This window comes from Ctenopharyngodon idella, chromosome 10 (assembly GCF_019924925.1).
Source record: "Ctenopharyngodon idella isolate HZGC_01 chromosome 10, HZGC01, whole genome shotgun sequence".
NCBI lineage: Eukaryota > Metazoa > Chordata > Actinopteri > Cypriniformes > Xenocyprididae > Ctenopharyngodon > Ctenopharyngodon idella.
Genome location: NC_067229.1, coordinates 209,330 through 228,698, shown reverse-complemented (window position 1 = coordinate 228,698; position 19,369 = coordinate 209,330). Strand labels below are relative to the sequence as shown.

General features: G+C 41.3%; 3 protein-coding genes across 3 annotated transcripts; 1 reads left to right on the top strand and 2 right to left on the bottom strand.

Moving 5' to 3' along the window:
* Positions 1-116: 116 nt before the first annotated feature.
* zgc:112334 (uncharacterized protein LOC619199 homolog) lies at positions 117-8,561 on the bottom strand. The gene is made up of 11 exons (XM_051910560.1): positions 8,123-8,561; positions 5,426-5,533; positions 4,118-4,214; positions 3,637-3,771; positions 3,089-3,287; positions 2,764-2,895; positions 2,586-2,685; positions 2,335-2,506; positions 2,108-2,252; positions 1,984-2,038; positions 117-1,151 (listed from the first exon to the last, which is right to left on the bottom strand). Exons 1-11 carry the CDS (start codon positions 8,162-8,164, stop codon positions 1,011-1,013), a joined length of 1,326 nt encoding a protein of 441 aa, XP_051766520.1. The 5' UTR covers positions 8,165-8,561; the 3' UTR covers positions 117-1,010.
* Positions 8,562-8,702: 141 nt separating this feature from the next.
* LOC127521347 (transmembrane protein 43) lies at positions 8,703-13,401 on the top strand. Its single transcript, XM_051910566.1, has 12 exons — positions 8,703-8,919; positions 9,025-9,162; positions 9,236-9,370; positions 10,012-10,106; positions 11,103-11,152; positions 11,226-11,295; positions 11,375-11,445; positions 11,526-11,653; positions 11,739-11,813; positions 12,345-12,446; positions 12,523-12,640; positions 12,727-13,401. Exons 1-12 carry the CDS (start codon positions 8,908-8,910, stop codon positions 12,927-12,929), a joined length of 1,197 nt encoding a protein of 398 aa, XP_051766526.1. The 5' UTR covers positions 8,703-8,907; the 3' UTR covers positions 12,930-13,401.
* An 84-nt stretch (positions 13,402-13,485) lies between these two features.
* LOC127521361 (rho-related GTP-binding protein RhoA-B-like) lies at positions 13,486-19,305 on the bottom strand. The gene is made up of 5 exons (XM_051910583.1): positions 19,167-19,305; positions 17,637-17,794; positions 17,444-17,564; positions 17,236-17,366; positions 13,486-13,906 (listed from the first exon to the last, which is right to left on the bottom strand). Exons 2-5 carry the CDS (start codon positions 17,790-17,792, stop codon positions 13,733-13,735), a joined length of 582 nt encoding a protein of 193 aa, XP_051766543.1. The 5' UTR covers positions 17,793-17,794; positions 19,167-19,305; the 3' UTR covers positions 13,486-13,732.
* Positions 19,306-19,369: the final 64 nt, after the last annotated feature.

The following is a 19,369-nucleotide window of genomic DNA, read 5'->3' as shown; positions in this document are numbered from 1 at the left end:
CTCTGTCCTCTGTGATAACGGGTTAATCTGAGCTCATGTGCGATCAGACACAATCACACTCGTCATCACGTCACATCTTTATTAGCACCAGCGTTACCATCTACCACACATGACAGAACACACAGGAAACAGAAGTTGGCTACTGTAGGACTACAGGGAGAACGTGAATATCTGCAAATGCAAATGAAGGAAACACTTACAACAAACATCAGTGTTCACAAGAAAAGATCTACACAAACTACCATCACTCATTTCATTGTGTTCACGTGTCTTTCTCTATTTAATGTTGGTTTGATTCTATAGTTGACAGAATTGAACTATAGAATACGTCTACATGAATCCAGATACATGTGAAAAAGCATAATTTTCTCAATATTTTGATGCATTTTTGTCCTGCGAAAAGCTTTTAGAAGGCGCTCTCTCAAACTACAATATATATTATGTGTCCATATGTGCTATTCACTTTCATAGTGTTGCTGAAGATAAATGTGACTGTACAATCTTCATTTTACAATCCTGCAGAGGTGACAGGAAGTGTACTGCAGTCAAACATGATTAAGTGCGACCAGTAAAAGGGTGAGATATTTTGCGTCAGTAGCGTGAGAACTTGATACGGTATCATCTCAGGGAGCTTTTATTAGCTTTCATGCAGTTCGATGTTTTAAGAGTAAGAGAAACTTTTGGAAAACGCTTGAAAGTGTGGACGGATTTCAAATGTGTCCGGATGAATGTAGACGCAGCCTGATTCAGCTCAAGTCTCGCACAGTTTCATATTTCTGTCACAGAAAATCGACAGCAGGGGGAATTACTGACCCTTAAAGGGATCGTCCACCCAAAAACGATCGTTCTGTCATCATTTACCTGCGCGACTTTCGTTTTTCAGTAGATATTTTGAAGAACATTGGGAACCAAACAACACTGGCAGACAAAAACCCACAGACAGTGTTTCTCAGTTGTGTTCAAATGATAATGATGACAGAATGATCACGTTTGGCTGAACGATCCCTCGTTCACTCATCAGAGTCGCTGTCGCCGTCTCTGGGGTTCCTGAAGATGAACTCTGACCCCGTGATGCGGCGGTACAGATCCATGATGTCTTCGGTGTCGGTCTCGAAGTGCGTCGTGGGGTCGTACGATCGAGAGATGAAGATCTAGATGAAAAACACAATAATCAGCAGTGCTGGCGGGTGTTGGTGTCACATGACACTAGAACAGCACGATTAATCGTTGAAAGATGGCGATCTCGATTCAAACACCCACACGATCTCATTCCTAAATGACAGCGATTCGGCTCTACGTTTAATAAAATACGATCACAGCGAACATTCAGATCTGCGTACATCATCCAGTCATGTATAGATATGTAACACACGGTACCGTTATTTCTGTGTTACAAATATTCATATTATCACAGAAGTACTGCGATAAAAGTTTATAGCTTAAATATAAACACTGATGTCTACAGTAGCAATCAAAATCAAGTAAATCACCTTTTGAAAGTAACTTGATGCTTCAAATAAAGATTGTATTCATTACATCATTACACCAGTAGGTGGCGACAAGTGACTGTTAAAATATGTATTTGTCATTGAATCATTCATTTAAGAGATTCATTCAAAAACACAGATCCAGTAATGAAGTCTTTTTGAGTGAGTCATTGAATCATTCACTCAAACAGATTTTTTAAATAATTCATTCAGATTAATTAAACATTTTAAATAGACTGCAGAAATTTTGTCAGAACCTCTAGTAAATTACATGTTATTTTTTTAGTTTTCTGTTCAGAATCGCAATCTCTGTTTGAGACAAAAATAATCATGATTCTCAAGTTATCCAGAATCCTGCAGCTCTGTGTGACCCTATTGTCTTTTTAGAGCAGCTTTACAGCAGAACTGAGTTTATCACTGTGAAGCTGCTTTCAAACAATTTATTCTGTATGAAGCGCAGCAGACATAAAGCTGACTTGACTTGAGCGTTCGTTACCTGACTCCGGCGGCCGTCGTCCATCGGGACCATCAGGTTACTGACGGACACAAACCTGCGGGACAGAAGTACCGTGAGTGACACGCATGTACATCACGCCACTGCTGAGAGGTTTGGTGCTCACTTCTCCATGATGGGCTCCAGCAGCGCCAAACCGGGCTGAACTTCCTTCTCAGGATTGCTGGTCTCCACCATGGTGCTCACAGCAGCGATGTACTTCCCTTCGGTGGCCACGTTATGAGAGTAGGACACCAGACACACGTAGATATCTGCACACAAACCACAGACGCACGCTGATGGTGCGCTGAAGACGGAGACCACACAAAAGGAAACACGTTCAGGTGCTCTCACCTGACTTCCTGTTGAGGTGCGTCTGCGGGATGATGATCTGGCAGGAGTTGGCATCGTGCGTGTTTTTGATGGGGTGGTTGAGCAGACAGATGACCCGTATGATGCGGCCGGCCTTCTTCACGCGCTCCGGCACGTAACTGGGGTCGCAGATCAGCTGCTTACAGCGGAAGACCTTCATCGGGACACAAACACAGATCATCATCGACATCACCGTCATCACGAGCGGCGGATGAAGGTGCGTTTCTGCTCACCTCTCCTTCAGACCGCACCGCTGCCACATGGCCGCCCTCCATCACGATCTCGTCCACGCGTCTGTTCAGCATGTAGCAGTTCCCGTAGACGGCGCTGAGCCTGCGGAGCGACACGCGTCTGTCAGGCTTCATGTGTGAGCGCTCATTGGTCTCATGCCATGTCTGAATCTCAGGTTACCTGACGAATCCCTGCGGCAGCTCGCCCAGACCGAACAGCGGGTAAAGAAACGGGCTGAAGCTGTAGCGCGCCAGAGACTCGGAGTACAGCTTGATCCGGTTGATGGTCGTCAGACACGGCTGCTCCAGATAACTGACCGACACACAGTTTCACAGGTCAACAAAATCACACAGACACACACTGAACTGAGTAACATCTGAGACATTAGCATAGCATGGACAATGTAATATTTTACTAATACTGTTCATTATCTCTATATTTTCCAGAATCAGGAAGTGTGCTCCCTTCAAATAAAGTCTAATATCATATGAGTTTGTATTCTCACTCGTCGTTGACGTGAAGGGCGAGAGCATGACCTGTGAACTCCATGACATCATCACCCAGGTCAAAGTGACGGAACACGTCCCTCATGGTGGTTCTGCGCGGGTCCATGTCATGATGCGTCCGCGGATCGTTCTCCTCGAAGTTCAGGATGAAGGACATGAACTTACGGAACCTGCGCTTGTCAAACATCCCCATCAGATCTGAGAGAAACACCAGGGTTATCATCCTGAACTAAAACTAAAAACATCCTTAAGAAATATTTACGTTACTTGAAATGAATGAAACGGTAACTGAAATAAAATATTAAAAAACTTTTTTTTTCAGTTACTTGCCAAGGCAACATTTCTCATTTTCGTTTACTTTACATTGAAATACTAAAATAACTAAAGTGAACACTGAAATAAAAATTCATAAAACTATAAAAAAAATTTGAAAAAATAAAACTAATAAAATAACAAAAACACAACAAAATGACTAAAACTTTGACTAAAATGAAAATGGGAAATACAGTATAAAAATAAAAAGTAATTGGAAATTATTAAAAGTTACCTGAATTCTGCGTCTCAGTCTCAGTGCAGGGAACTTTGTGAAGTTTCCCTCCTTTGAACACGAAACTGCCTTCAACCACCTTGAAGTCCAGATAGCGAGTGACTTCAGTGTAGAGCAGCATCTTCACCAGCTGCCCTGTGATGAAGAGACACCATCATCATCACCATCATCATCACCACCATCATCATCACCACCACCACCATCATCACCATCATCACCACCACCATCATCACCACCACCATCACCACCATCATCATCACCACCATCATCACCACCACCATCATCACCACCACCATCCTCACCACCATCATCACCACCATCATCATCATCACCACCATCATCATCATCACCACCATCATCACCACCACCATCCTCACCACCATCATCATCACCATCATCATCATCATCATCATCATCAACACATCATCATACTCACACACACACTCACACACACACTCTTTCTCACACACATGACTCTCACCGTTTGCAAGGAGAAACTTAGGTATCAGATCCACATTCCAGTCTTTCCCGCGTCCCATTGATGTAGAAGGAGCAGGAACCTGGAACCTCTTATAAAGCTGTTCAGAAGAACAAGTCAAGTCAGCTTTATTTCTACAGCGCTTTGTACAATACAGATTGGTGTGTGTGTGTGTGTGTATGTGTGAGTTATGCTCCTCGACAAGTGTGCTCAGTACAACCTCACCATCACTAACACCTTCTTTCAACAGAAAAACACATTTAAGGCATCTTGGAGACACCCCCGCTCCAAACAGTGGCTCAATGTCTATGTTGTTGTACCAGAGATCCAAGCTACCGTGGGCGGCCTAAACCCCTTGTGCACAAAGGATGGGCAGGAGCTGCTGAAGGACAATGAGTCCATTAAGCACTTCCAAGAACACCTCAACAGTTACAGCACAACTGAAATAGACATTACCAAACAGATCCCCATCAGAGAAGACATGGGGAGACCTCCAACTATAACAGAGGTACAAGACGCTATCAGGAGCCAAGAACAATAAGGCCGCCGATCCAGATGGGATCCCAGCTGAGATTTTAAAGGAAGGTGGATCAGAGCTCCTGTACCACATTCATGCCCTACTCCTCAAGGTCTGGGAATAATAAGAACTTCCCTCGGAGCTCAGGGATGCTCTAATAGTGACCATATTCAAGAAGGAGGACAAGGCTGAATGTGGAAATTGCAGGGGCATCTCGCTCCTGTCAACACCCGGCAAAGTCCTTGCTCATGTCCTTGCAAACCGACTGCTACCACTGTCTGAGAAAGTCCTCCCAGAATCACAGTGTGGCTTCCGCCCATCCAGAGGTACAGCAGACATGATATTCACAGCACGGCAACTACAGGAAAAATGCTGTGAACAAAGGCAGCCTTACGAAAGATTCTGAGGATCAGCTGGGAGGACAGACGCACCAACATCAGCGTCTTTAGGGAAGCCAACATGACCAGCATCACCACTGTAATAATGCAGAACCAACTTCGATGGACCGGAAATCCATGCAAGAAGGTGCTGCACATCATGAAATAGAACTCTGCCGTGAACAGAGACAAAGCGTCAGCTTCACAAGGAGAAAGATAAAAAAGCCCAACCACCACCAAAGATCACCGCTCTGCTCTGCCCACACTGCAGCAAAGTGTGCGGATCACGGATCGGCCTCTACAGCCATCTAAAGACCCAAGAGTAGACGACCCAAGGACAGTCATACTTGAGTGACCGCTGCTGACGATGTGTGTGTGAGTGTGTGTGTGTGTGTGTGTGTGTGTGTGACGGCTGACCTCCTCCAGGGGTGAAATAGAGGCGCTCTCTCCTCCATAATATGGGTTACAGTCTATATGAAGGACCTTCTTCCCGTTGACTGACATCAGTCCAGATAAAACACATTCCTGCAGGACACGAGCAGATGATTGAACAGGAACATCATCAACAAGTCAAGTCGTCTTCATTTATATAGCGCTTTTCACAATACATATTGTTTCAAAGCAGCTTCACAGTGACAATAGGAAAATTAATTGACAGAGATTGTTTTGGATTTACAGCAGCGCTAAGAACAATGAAATTATTATCGAGCTAAAGTTGGTTTTTGATTGAATCACTTCCTTTGTAAAAATTGTTATTACTTTAGGGGCCGCTTTAAATGACACCTTTCCTACTGAAAACTGAATACCTTTAATGCATTCTTGCCATTCATTTATGTGTTTAGTCTATAGGTTTGCGTGTTTGAGTGTGTGTGTGTGCGCAGAAGCTTGGTCTTTTTAAAAAAGTGTTATTGCCAAATTACTTGTCTGGTCCGCATAATACAGAAAAATTAGTTGTGTCCGCGGATCTATGCGAACTAGAATAATTTTGATAACGTTTTGATATCTATACATAGGGAAAGTAAAGGGAAGGAGGCCTTCGCAGAGGATAGTTTAGTTGAAACGTCAGAGCTGAGTTATCAACATGTCTAGATGCAGGTCCTTCATCCCATCTGGATACGGCCTGGATCTGACAGGCTGCAGCAAACCTCGGGATAAACAGAGAGAGACTAATATTAGCGTAGACGCCATTCTTCTTATGATGTAGCGAGTACTTCAGGTGTTACGGGAAGTGTTCCCGGTTCCGGCTGACCTAATCTATGCAGAATAATAATTTACATGATTTGAATTATAGAAGTAGATAATGTGTTATGTGTATGCAAGTTTAAACAGATGTGTTTTTAGTCTAGATTTAAACTGACAGAGTGTGTCTGCTTCCCGAACAGTGATAGAAAGATTGTTCCAGAGTTTAGGTGCTAAACAGGAGAAGGATCTACCGCCTGCAGTTGATTTTGATATTCTAGGTATTATCAGCTGGCCTGAATTCTGAGATCGTAATAGACGTGAAGGACTATAATGAATTAGGAGCTCGCTCAGGTACTGGGGAGCTAAACCATTTAGTGCTTTGTAAGTAATTAGCAAGATTTTAAAATCTATACGATGTTTAACAGGAAGCCAATGCAGTGTTGACAGAAACAGGCTAATATGGTCATACTTCCTGGTTCTAGTAAGAACTCGTTTTGGACCAGCTGGAGTTTGTTTATCAGGCGAGCAGAACAACCACCCAGTAGAGCGTTACAGTAATCTAGCCTTGAGGTCATGAATGCATGAACTAACTGTTCCTGATTACGTGAAGAAGTTTTTGGTACAATAATTAGAATATCTGTTTTTTCTGAATTTAGTAGTAGGAAATTTCTGGTGTGACGAGTCTCTCCTTCCTGCTGTGGCCTGGCCGGTGGGTGTGGCTGGGAGACTCATCAACAGAACAATCATCCCATTTTTTATATCAGCTATGCATTCCATTAATTTTGTGAATTGGTAAGTTTCGTCAGGGTGTGAAGAAATATAGAGCTGAGTATCATCAGCGTAACAGTGAAAACTAACGCCATGCTTCCTAATGATATCTCCCAAGGGTAGCATGTACAGAGTGAACAGTAACGGTCCTAGTACTGAGCCTTGCGGTACTCCATATTGAACTTGTGATCGATATGACATCTCTTCGTTTACTACTACAAACTGATAACGGTCAGGTAAGTATGATTTAAACCATGACAGTGCAATTCCACTAATGCCAACATAATTTTCGAGTCTATTTAAAAGAATATTGTGATCAATAGTGTCAAATGCAGCACTAAGATCCAGTAACACTAATAGAGAGATACAACCACGATCTGATGATAAGAGCAAATCATTAGTAACTCTAATGAGAGCAGTCTCAGTACTATGGTACGGTCTAAATCCTGACTGGAAATCCTCACAGATACCATTTCTTTCTAAAAAGGAACATAGTTGTGATGATACTGCCTTTTCTAGTATTTTTGACAGAAAAGTGAGATTTGAGATCGGCCTGTAATTGACTAATTCTCTAGGATCAAGTTGTGTTTTTTTAATAAGAGGTTTAATAATAGCCAGCTTGAAAGTTTTCGGTACGAGTCCTAGTGATAAAGATGAATTAACGATATTAAGAAGAGGATCTATGACCTCTGGAAGCATCTCTTTCAATAGCTTAGTCGGTATAGGGTCTAACATACATGTTGTTGATTTCGATGATTTAATAATTTTAGACAATTCTTCCTCTCCTAAAGCAGTAAATGAATTGAATTTTTCCTCAGGGACACTACAATGCACTGTCTGACGCGATACTGTAGTAGACGGTTGCATGGTTATTATTTTCTCTCTAATATTGTCAATCTTGCAAGTAAAGAAGTTCATAAAGTCATTACTGCTGTGCTCTTTGGAAACATCAGAAGTTGAAGCTTTATTTCTCGTTAATTTAGCCACTGTGTCAAATAAATACCTAGGGTTGTGTTTATTTTCTTCTAAAAGATTTGAGAAATAAGCAGATCTAGCAGTTTTTAAGGCCTTTCTGTACTCAATCATTCTCTCTCTCCACGAAATGCGAAAGACTTCTAGTTTTGTTCAATACTCAATAACATGAGCCAGTCTGATGATTCTTACCTTCAGTCCTGTTCCCAGAACAATCACATCAAACTCCGGCATTCTGACGCTTGACCGTCTGAAACACACTTCATCCGTCTGCTTCAGCCGTGTGTGTGTGTGTGTGTGTGTGTGTGTGTAATTACTTTATTATCCTAAACTCATAATCCTCGCATCATGTGAGGGTCACTGACATACACACCGTCTCTCTGTCTGTCTGCAGTGAAAGCAAGCCTAGTATTTAAGATTCTGCTACATTTTTAGATTTGAGCCAATTAATTTTCACAATAATAAAACCATTAAAGATAACACATTAATTGTAATGAAACAATGTTTCTCAATATATTATTATTCATACACGAACTGAGCACTCAGTTTAAAGTACATTTTATTTATTTAGTAGCTACTTTTCACAACAAACATTGATTCATAGCAGCTTCATGTTAAAGTTTGTAAGAACTTAATATCTTCATGCCTTACAGTCACATTTATCAGATCAGACCTGGATGATAATATAGTTTACATTCTGCAATGACAATTAATCAGTTGAGCAGTTTTTAACAGTGCATACACATTTCCCTGCATGCTCAGCGCGAAAGTGACTACATCCCCCAGCATGCTCAGCGCCAGAAACTTCCTCGATCCGTTGAACCGGTCGAGTTTTGTGAGTTTCGCTCCTTTTCACGTCGTAAGGTCGTTTTAAAGCGACAGTTTGCTCAGAAACAGACGCGCGTAGCTGTTGTTTCGACGGTAAAGGTTTACATTCGCGATCGCGTTGATCAGTGTCTCTTCCTGAAACACACAGAATGACTGAAGCAGTAAGTCATTCATCTTTACATGTCTGATTTGTAATTTTACGCTCCAATATTCAATAGCAGCAATCTGCTCAATGCTGCAGTAATAACGCTGTCTTCACCTGTCAGTTCTCAGGTGAGCAGCACACGCGCGTTCACGAGCGCAAATCCGAGGGTTTCCTGGAGCGTCTGAGCGCGAGCACGGGCGGCGTGATCGCGGGCCTGTGTCTGTTCGTGCTGTCATTATACGTGCTGTTCACAAATGAGGTGAGAGTCAGTCAATCAATCAATCAGTCAGTCAATCAGTCAGTCCATCTGTCAATCATCCGTGTGTCTGTAGGGTCGCGCTCTGCGCACGAGCTCGTCTCTGGATGAGGGTCTCTCTCAGGTCGTGTCTCTTCATCCAGACCTGATGTTGGACCCTCAGAATAACAATCGCCTGGTTCACCTGACCGGAACCCTGCGGACCGCACAGGTAATGTCATTATCGACTCTTAAAGGGACAGTTCACCCAAAAATAAAAAACTCTGTCATGAATTTCTTTCTTTGGCTGAACACTAAAGAAGATATTTTGAAGAATATGAGTAACCAAACAGCTGATGGGTAAAAAATACTACGAAAGTAAATGGGGCCCACCAACTGTTTGGTTACCCATATTCTTCAATATTTTCTTTCGTGTTCAGCCTTCTTTGGATTTAAAGGGATAGTTCACCTAAAAATGAAAATTCTGTCATTTTTGTCTGTTGTTTTCAGTCAATGCTTGAACAAAACTTCACTAAACATTATTTGTATTTGTTTAAATGTTTATATTTAAAAAAAAAAAAAAATTTGGGTAGAAACATAATTAAACAGTTATGTTATGATTATAAAAATGCCTTATGTGAAACTGAAATGTTTGTATTCAAACTAATTGTTAATTTTAACCTGTAGTTTTAACTTCAGTTTAAAACCCCTGGTTTACAGCATTAGTTCAGAGATTGTTTTCCTTGAGAAACATTGATCTACTGTATCTGATATATATCCAAATGAATGGATATGGAATCAGAATCAGAACTGAATGCAGTTATGAGCCGGTGAATGGGACTGGAATGGACTGATGGTTCTGTGTGTCCGCAGCCGCTGTACGACCCAAACTACGGCGTGTCGGTGCAGGCGGTGAAGCTACAGAGGCGGGTGGAGATGTACCAGTGGGTGGAGTACAGCGAGAGCAGGTCGACACACGTCTGTCTGACACACGGCCATCAGCACATTCACTCGCATTCATCATACTGATTCATCATCTGATTCACTCACATTCATCATACTGATTCATCATCTGATTCACTCACATTGATCATCTGATTCATCATCTGATTCACTCACATTCATCATCTGATTCACTCGCATTCATCATTGATTCATCATCTGATTCACTCACATTCATCATTGATTCATCATCTGATTCACTCGCATTCATCATACTGATTCATCATCTGATTCACTCACATTGATCATCTGATTCACTCGCATTCATCATTGATTCATCATCTGATTCACTCACATTGATCATCTGATTCACTCGCATTCATCATTGATTCATCATCTGATTCACTCACATTGATCATCTGATTCACTCGCATTCATCATTGATTCATCATCTGATTCACTCACATTGATCATCTGATTCACTCGCATTCATCATTGATTCATCATCTGATTCACTCACATTGATCATCTGATTCACTCGCATTCATCATTGATTCATCATCTGATTCACTCACATTGATCATCTGATTCACTCACATTCATCATTGATTCATCATCTGATTCACTCGCATTCATCATTGATTCATCATCTGATTCACTCACATTCATCATTGATTCATCATCTGATTCACTCACATTCATCATTGATTCATCATCTGATTCACTCACATTGATCATCTGATTCACTCGCATTCATCATTGATTCATCATCTGATTCACTCACATTGATCATCTGATTCACTCGCATTCATCATTGATTCATCATCTGATTCACTCACATTGATCATCTGATTCACTCACATTCATCATTGATTCATCATCTGATTCACTCGCATTCATCATTGATTCATCATCTGATTCACTCACATTCATCATTGATTCATCATCTGATTCACTCACATTCATCATTGATTCATCATCTGATTCACTCACATTCATCACACTCATCTGATTCCTTTCAGGGACATTAAGGAAAACGGAGAGACCAAGACGGAAACGACGTACTCGTACAGTGAGTGTCGGCCGACTCCTGCCGTTTCTCGCAGTGTCTCAGGAACGTCTCACTGAGCTTGTGTTTCTTACAGACACAGAGTGGAAGTCGGAGGTCATCAGCAGCAGACACTTCGATCAGGAGGTCGGACACATGAACCCCAGGTGAGCCGCCGCCGCGGTCTGGTGAACGATGGTGTGTTGCACACGTGTGTGTGTGACGTGTGTGTCGTGTTTTTCTCAGTGCCATGGCGGTGGAGAGCGTGACGGTCGTGGCTCCGGACGTCTGGGTCGGGAGGCTCTTCCTGTCCAAAGGTAGCACACGCTCTTCCTCCTCTTCCTCTTCCTCGTCCCGCAGCAGGCGTGTCACGTGTTGCTCACGCGTGTGTTTCCAGGGCTGGTGGAGCAGATCAATGACTTCCAGACGCTGAGTCTCACAGGACTTCCTGTTCCTGTGTCCAACACCTTCCTCACGGTGCAGGATGATTATTTTTACCACACGGCAAACCCTCGACGTCCAGAGGTGAGCAAACACACACACACACACACACACACACAAACACACACACACACTGCTGTATCCATGGTGATGTTGTCATGTTGTTCAGGTCGGTGATGTTCGTGTTCGTTTCGCTTACGCTGGTCTCAGCGGTGATGGATTCTATCCTGGCTCCGCCCACAAGGTGAGAACAGCCAGTCAGCTCCCTTATTCTGTGCATGTGACATCATCCTCCACTCCTGTGGAGAAACCTAATACAGTCAGTCTGTCAGATGACGAGTGTCAGTCACTGTCAGTGGAGCAGTGAACAGAACGTTATTCTTATGGAAGCTCATTTCTGCCACAGAATAAAAACAAAAAAGGTTTGTGAGATATAAACTTGGAATTGTGAGAAAAAAGTTAGAATTCTGAAATAAAAGAATTCTGTCGCACACAATCTCCTCCAGTCCTTCCGTCTCTGATTGAGATTTTATCTTTTAGTATAACTGAACAAACGTCCTTCAGCTGTTTTTCCTGTGAAATCTGTACTGACTTTTATCAAGTAAATGTAAGAATATCATTGATATTGTTAGTAATATTTCAAAATGAACACTTACTGAAACAGCTTCACATTACTTGATTATCCAGACGTCATTTTTTAAGAAAAATCATGAGTCTCAAATGTGATCATCAGGCTTTTGAGGAAGGTTTCGTGTGTGTGTGTGTGTGTGTGTAGGTCAGTATTGTGGCCATGCAGCAGGCGGATCGGCTGACGGCCTTCAGGACGCGGGCCGGAGGCGCGCTGGAGATCCTGTACATGGGCGATCTGTCAGCAGAGGTGCGTCGCGTCACATGACACGGATCCGCCGCTGCAGTCGCACTGCTTACGTGTGTGTGCTTGTGTTTCACTGCAGGAGGTGTTTGCTAAAGAACATCAGCTGAACGCCATGAAGACGTGGGCGCTGAGACTCGGAGGATGGGCGCTCATGTTTCTGTCCGTCAGTCTGAGCACACGCATCATCTACACACTGGGTAACACACACACACACACACACACACATTCTCTCTCTCTCTCTCTGATGGGTGGTTGTTGAGTCAGTGACGTCTCTCTGGTTCAGTGGACAGTGTTCCTGTGCTGCGTGAGCTGGTGTCGGCGGGGCTGAAGATCTTCGCTCTCTGCGTCTCCTGTTCGCTGTCGTTGCTCACCATCGCCGCCGGCTGGATCTTCTATCGCCCTCTGCTGGGCGTGATGATAGCGCTGCTCGCACTCCTGCCGCTGCTCATCGCGCACGCTAGAGCGGCGTCCAAGAAAAACCAGTGACTAGTGTGACGTCCAGCAGTAATAATCGAACCATCAGCTTTGAGCTTCCTCAATGTTTTGAGCAGCTATAATGAACCTGTTTTTTTTTACACTGCAAATAATCATGTTCTTCCTCAGTGTTTCTGTCTTGTTTTCCAGCACAAATATCTAAACATTCTTAAATCAAGATACATTTACTGGAGAAGAGAAATGAAGGAAAAAATGTATCAAAATGTATCTGCCTTTGAATTGTTTATTTTTTTGACTCTATTAGCAGATAAGCAAAATCTCACTTCATTTCATTAAACAAGACTTTTTTGCTTCTCCAGTAAATGTTCTTGATTTAAGAATGTTTAGATGTTTGTGCTGGAAAACAAGACAGAAACACTGAGGAAGTGTTTTTTGCAGTGTGAGCTTCATGTACAGCGTCTGTTTCTTGTGTGTATGACTGCAGAAATAAAGGTCAAATCCTTCTCAGTGTTTTCAACCATCAGTGTTATCAAAGTCTCTTTGGATAAAAACTAAATGAATGAATGTAGATGTAAATCACTGCATGACAAACACAAAGCATCAAAAGTGTCTTATAAAGGCTTTAATACACAAACATACCAAATTCTGCTTATTGTGAAAGACAAAAGAATGAGTTTCAAGTCTGTCCGAGTGTGTGCAGTGCACCTTGGTCCGGATCGGTTGCATATTCGTGTGTTTGCGGCTCACGGCGAGTCTGAATGTGGCAAATTCAATCGAAGCGTTAAATACTGACATAAACTCTCAACACTAGATGAACTGATTCAGTTAAAAGGAATAAAATGAACACAGTCCGTTTACAGCAGCAGGCATTTGTTGTTCTTCTTGCCCTTCCTGGCCTGCAGCGCCGCCCTGGTGGCCATCTCAAACACCTCCCGCACGCCGTCCTTGGTTTTGGCAGAGCACTCCATGTATCCGAAGGCACAGATGCGGTTGGCCATGTCTCGGCCCTCCTCGGGTTTGACGGGCTCCTGCGGGACGGAAAGAGATGCCAAAGCCATGAGAAAAACACTGAGCAACCGTCTGTCTGCACTGGGAATCATACTTTCTCACGGCTTGGATGTTTTCGCACGGATAGATGCACATGCATTATTATACAGGCGACAAAAACACTCTATAGAGCGTAATGTTGCTGTTTGAGCATGAACAAGGTCTGCAGATTTCAGGGTTTGTACAAGCTGCTTGAATTGGACTTTCTGAAATCCAGTCCAGGAAAACCCTTGAAAACAGTACTTACTGAATTACTGAAAGACATTAATATTCTCGTCTCTTCTGCAGTCACATGACTGTTTTAACGATGTCTTTAGTACCTTTCTGGACCTTGAAAGTGTTGATTATATTGCTGTCTACGGACAAGTCATAAACCTCTCAGATTATCATCAACAATATCTTAATTTGTGTTCTGAAGATGAAAACAAATAAAATAAAATTTATAAATTACTGCACCTGTTTCTGAATAGTGTAATATTTTGGTGTAAATAAAGCAATTCAGAAACAGATGCAACAAATAAAACAGAAAAAAGTGCGAGCACAAAACTTAAATAAATTAATTTATATTCAATTTAATAACGTATCGTTGGGTGTTGTTCAACAGAAGGTTTTGTGTGTTGACCGCTCTGTAGTTTTGCTGTACTCTATACTAAAAATCTGAAAAGTATAATACAACATAACATTTTAAGTTCTGTTATTGAACAAATAAAGCAGTAATTGATGTCATAAACACACAAGCCTGATTTTTGTTTCAATTGTCAGAATCTATCGTACATGACGAATAAAAAAACAAACAAAAAAAAAACAAACAAACATGATGGCTATAATGATTTTATGAATAAATAATTCAATAATAAAATAACTGTGTGTAGGCTATACAGTTTATTAATGTTTCCATATTTATATTTCCATTTTACTTTGAAGAAAACGTGAGTATGGATGCGCATGAATTAATAAAGATCTATTTGCTCAGAACTGGTCTTTCGTTAGGGCAGTGCGTCATATTTCAAGGCCTTATGTCCACTTTAGTGAATTTAACTCTGTGGCGTCATAATTACGGCAGTATATTTATATTGTCCCATATAAAAATGATTGGAACAGTGAAATGTAGGCTACTAAAATTTCTTATTTCACAAGATCAAAACCCCATTATTATTAAACCACTTTGCTGGATTTAACGCATCCTTCCGGGTGGCAGAGAAATGCTCATGTTCTTCATTCAGTCCTGACAGCGCTAGAGCCACAGACATGAAGAACAGAACAAGACAAACGAAACATTAGAATGACAGACGAACTGCTCTAACGAACTCCAACATTTGAGCACTTTTTTAGCCCAATGCACTCATCAGCCCATTTCACGGCGCGGTTTCTCGGCCGTCACAGAGGATGTGTTAAAGCGCACATAAGGCCGTGACATTAGAGACAGCCTATACTGCCTGAACGAAAGCCAAATACAGCTTCATTCATTCATGTGCATCCACATTTTCTATAAATAGGTTTTATAAAGTGATATATGGAAATGATGGAAATGATGCACTTGAACACAAATATAGGCACGTCATGTCATTGACTCAACTAAAAAAAACAAATCTTTAAAAAAGAAACAATATTTTAAGTGCAAACGAGTCATTAAGTTGCAATATAATTACTTTGAAATTAGTTACATTAAAATACTTCACATTTAAGCCTGTTTTCTTCTGTTATTACATGTTTTTTAAATAATAATTTTGTAAGAAGTTTATGTTTCTATTTGCTCGTCTCTGTTAATGTTGTTAATGTCACTGCATGTGCTGCACTTTATTTGCACCATTTTGTTTTATTAGTATATTTTTATATATCTGTTTTTTAGAATTTAAAAGATAAAGATATTGTTCGAGTTCTCTGATTGTAGTTCTTGAAAATCAAAAAAAGTACAGCTTGAAAAGTCCTTGAATTTCATTTTACAGTATCTGTACGAACCCTGAAAGTCCCTCCAGCAGGAGTTCTTCTCTATATCAGTGTCAGTGTTTCTGTTGCACAAAGCCGGTTTCAGTTTCTACCCAGGTAAGTTCAAGATTAGTTTGAGCAAACTGTTGTTTTTCGGGCTTATGAAGGTGGATTGGTTTTTAGCGGGGTTCATTGCTATGGTAACTTATGCTTCACGGCTAACCTGCTCCGGAGCAGATTTATTCTGGGTTAGAGATCACAAACCCAAACTCGACCAATCAGCTGTGAGTAAAGTGTATCTGATGCAATAAAGCCACTCCCCCTGTATCTCTCGCTCCAAATTAAATCAGTTTATAGTGAAAACATTTTAGAGACAAAATTGCTCAACATTTGCTGTTAATTATTCATTATATTTATATTAAATAAATTAAAATTATGAATAATTCATGACATATTCATATAATTAGGCCTATTATATTAATTGACAATATTAAACTTTTAAATTAAAATAAATATAATACATGCATAATATATAAAGCTTTTAAACAGATTAAGCTTACATGTATTCTTTTGAGCTCTTTGTTAAACTATGTTAATTATTTGGTCTGTTTGTTTGATTGACATGCATTGATATAGTCAGATATTTTCTTTCAGCTGCCTTCTCAAACTTTCACAGCATCAGTGTTTATTCCTGCTTTGTAAATGCGTTTAATTTCATATTTTTCATAACGATCTCTTAATCTTCGGAAGAGACATGAATTGCGCGGCTCTCTCGCGAGAAGTGAATCAAACTGACGTTCTCCTTGTTCCGTGTGATTGGCTGTTTGCCACACGTGTCACACTTTCAGGTGCACGCGCTTTGCAAACTCTGGATTAAACCTGAGTTGACAGAGAAAGTTTATACCGAGCGTTGTGCAACCGTTGATTCTGATCTAAACCAGGTTGGATTTATCTGGATTTGTCAACTCCAAACCTACTCTGAAACTCAGAGTTTGTTCAACTAGCTTCATGCAACAGGCCACTGATCTCTGAAACGCCTCCATCTTGAGTTTTCTTCACAATGTTCCTCATTTAAATAATAATACGCAGAATAAAGGGGCGGGGCCTGGTTGAGTTAGTTAGTAGTGTGTTGAAACTGGCGGTTATGGTAAGGGGCCGGACATTTCCCAAACACCAATCACAACACACTGCTCCAGTCGACCAATCAGAGCACATTGTGCTTTTCAGAAGGAGGGGCTTCATAGAGACAGGAACTAAACAGAGCGTTACTGACAGACTGGGAAGAGAGGAGCTGAACAATGGAGAATATGAGGAAAATAATCAACCTGTTCTAGTAGAGCCCAAAAACAAGGTTGTAACAGACACAGTTGACTGAGAAACACACCTGCTTCATCTTGAAGAGCTCGCGGCGCGTGTGTTCGTCGTTCCGCAGGTCCTTCTTGTTGCCCACCAGGATTATGGGAACGTTGGGGCAGAAATGCTTGACCTCGGGAGTCCATTTCTCAGGAATGTTCTCTGAGGGCCAGAAAGGTCAAAGTTGACATGAAGCCGCAGCACTGAGATGTACGCGTGGCTCGTGCGGCGAGACTCACCCAGGCTGTCGGGGCTGTCGATGGAGAAGCACATGAGGATGACGTCCGTGTCGGGGTAGGACAGCGGCCGCAGCCGATCGTAATCCTCCTGCCCCGCCGTATCCCACAGCGCCAGCTCCACCTGAAAGAACCACACGCTCACGCCACACGCCACTGACACGCGTCACATGACACCAACACCTGCGCTCCTTACCTGCTTGCTGTCCACCTCGATGTCGGCCACGTAGTTCTCAAAGACGGTGGGCACGTAAACCTCGGGAAACTGGTCTTTGCTGAAGACGATGAGGAGGCAGGTCTTCCCGCACGCGCCGTCCCCGACGATCACCAGCTTCTTACGGATGGCCGCCATCTCTGAAAACACGGAAGAGTGGGACAGCGTTATTCACCTGCGCCTCAAACCTCCGGAGAGCGACGGGACATGTTCATAACACTCAGGAATCCATCATCATTATATTTCATCACTAAGTCAAAAGAGGGAAATAAGAAATTTACATTTCGCCTCGTTGGAATTATAAGGATCGATCTGCATTCTGAGCAGTTTTGAGATATTGAGCTTCCATACTTCCAAACGTGTTTGCATTCCACACTCCTTTGTAGATCTAGAACCTTTCTGTTTTCTGATGTACACAACTTAAAAAATGTAAATAAGTTGTCACAGAATAAGAGTATATGAATAACTCAATTTTCACAAAAATGTCAGATAGAACCTTATAGTTCCAAGCAGACGATTTATGCATTTGGCGGAGAGCATTAAAGGAGCACATATTAATATTATCAGTTCATGCTTTTCCTGGGAAATAAAACCCACGACCTTGGTGTTGCTAATGCCATAATCTACTGTTTAAGCTACAGAAAAGCCTTTTATTATATTTCATATTAACGATACGCACATATATAATATATATATATATATATATGTGAACAATATAATTATAAATTATATTCTTCAAAAAGAATGCAGACTTATTTTAGGAGAATTCCTATTTCTGCATCTTGGCTTTTATTTTCATGACAATTAATCACATTTCCTTATCAAATATACAAAAAGAACAATAGAAAATTGAGTTTATGATGTATGTATAATGTAGTACTTTCATGTATAATACAGTAGAAGTGACTTACAGAAATGACATTCAAATAAATATTCACGCACAAAAATGGCGTGCAAATTAAAGGCTCATTTTCATTATGTGAAATATTATTTTCAATGTAAATGAAACGCGCTGCTGCTCATTTGTTTTCATGAGATTCACCCATTAAATGCTGAAACATTAAAACTACTGTCATAGAAAAATTAAAAATGAATGAAAATAGTTAATAAAAAGCACTGTTAATTCAATAAGAGTTTCATATGTAAATGAATGATCATCACGCAGTTGTTTTTAGATGTGTTTATATGCTGCTATTCGATCAGTTTTGAGCGCTTCTTACTCTTTTCAGGTATAAATGCAGATGCTTACAGCGCAAGGCTGAAATATCTGATTATTCATTTCTCATTTACATAAACGCGTTTTTTTTTTAAAAGTTTGTATTTATTTTCAATGTGTCGATGCGAAGCTAACAGCTACACAAGCGGAAGTGAGCGACTCTTCTCAGTAAAGTCATTCAAATCATCGAACATTAAAGACCCGACTGACTCTCTCGGGCAAGTGAAGTTTAATAAGAGTCGCTGATCTTTTTAAAGCCTGAACAAGGGGGAAATTTTAATTAAACTCGGTCTCACCGTCAGTTTAACTCGGCTCGAGTTTTCCGGGTCGGTTCAGTGCGCGCGCCTGAAGCCAGACACAACCAGACAAGATGGCGACTGAACTAACAACCCGTCAAACTACGAGTCCTCAACAGATGCGTCAAAATAAGAGTCCCCACAGTTCAGTTTCCAACATTTCATTTATTAAGTGCATCAAGTTTTCACATTCAAACACAGAC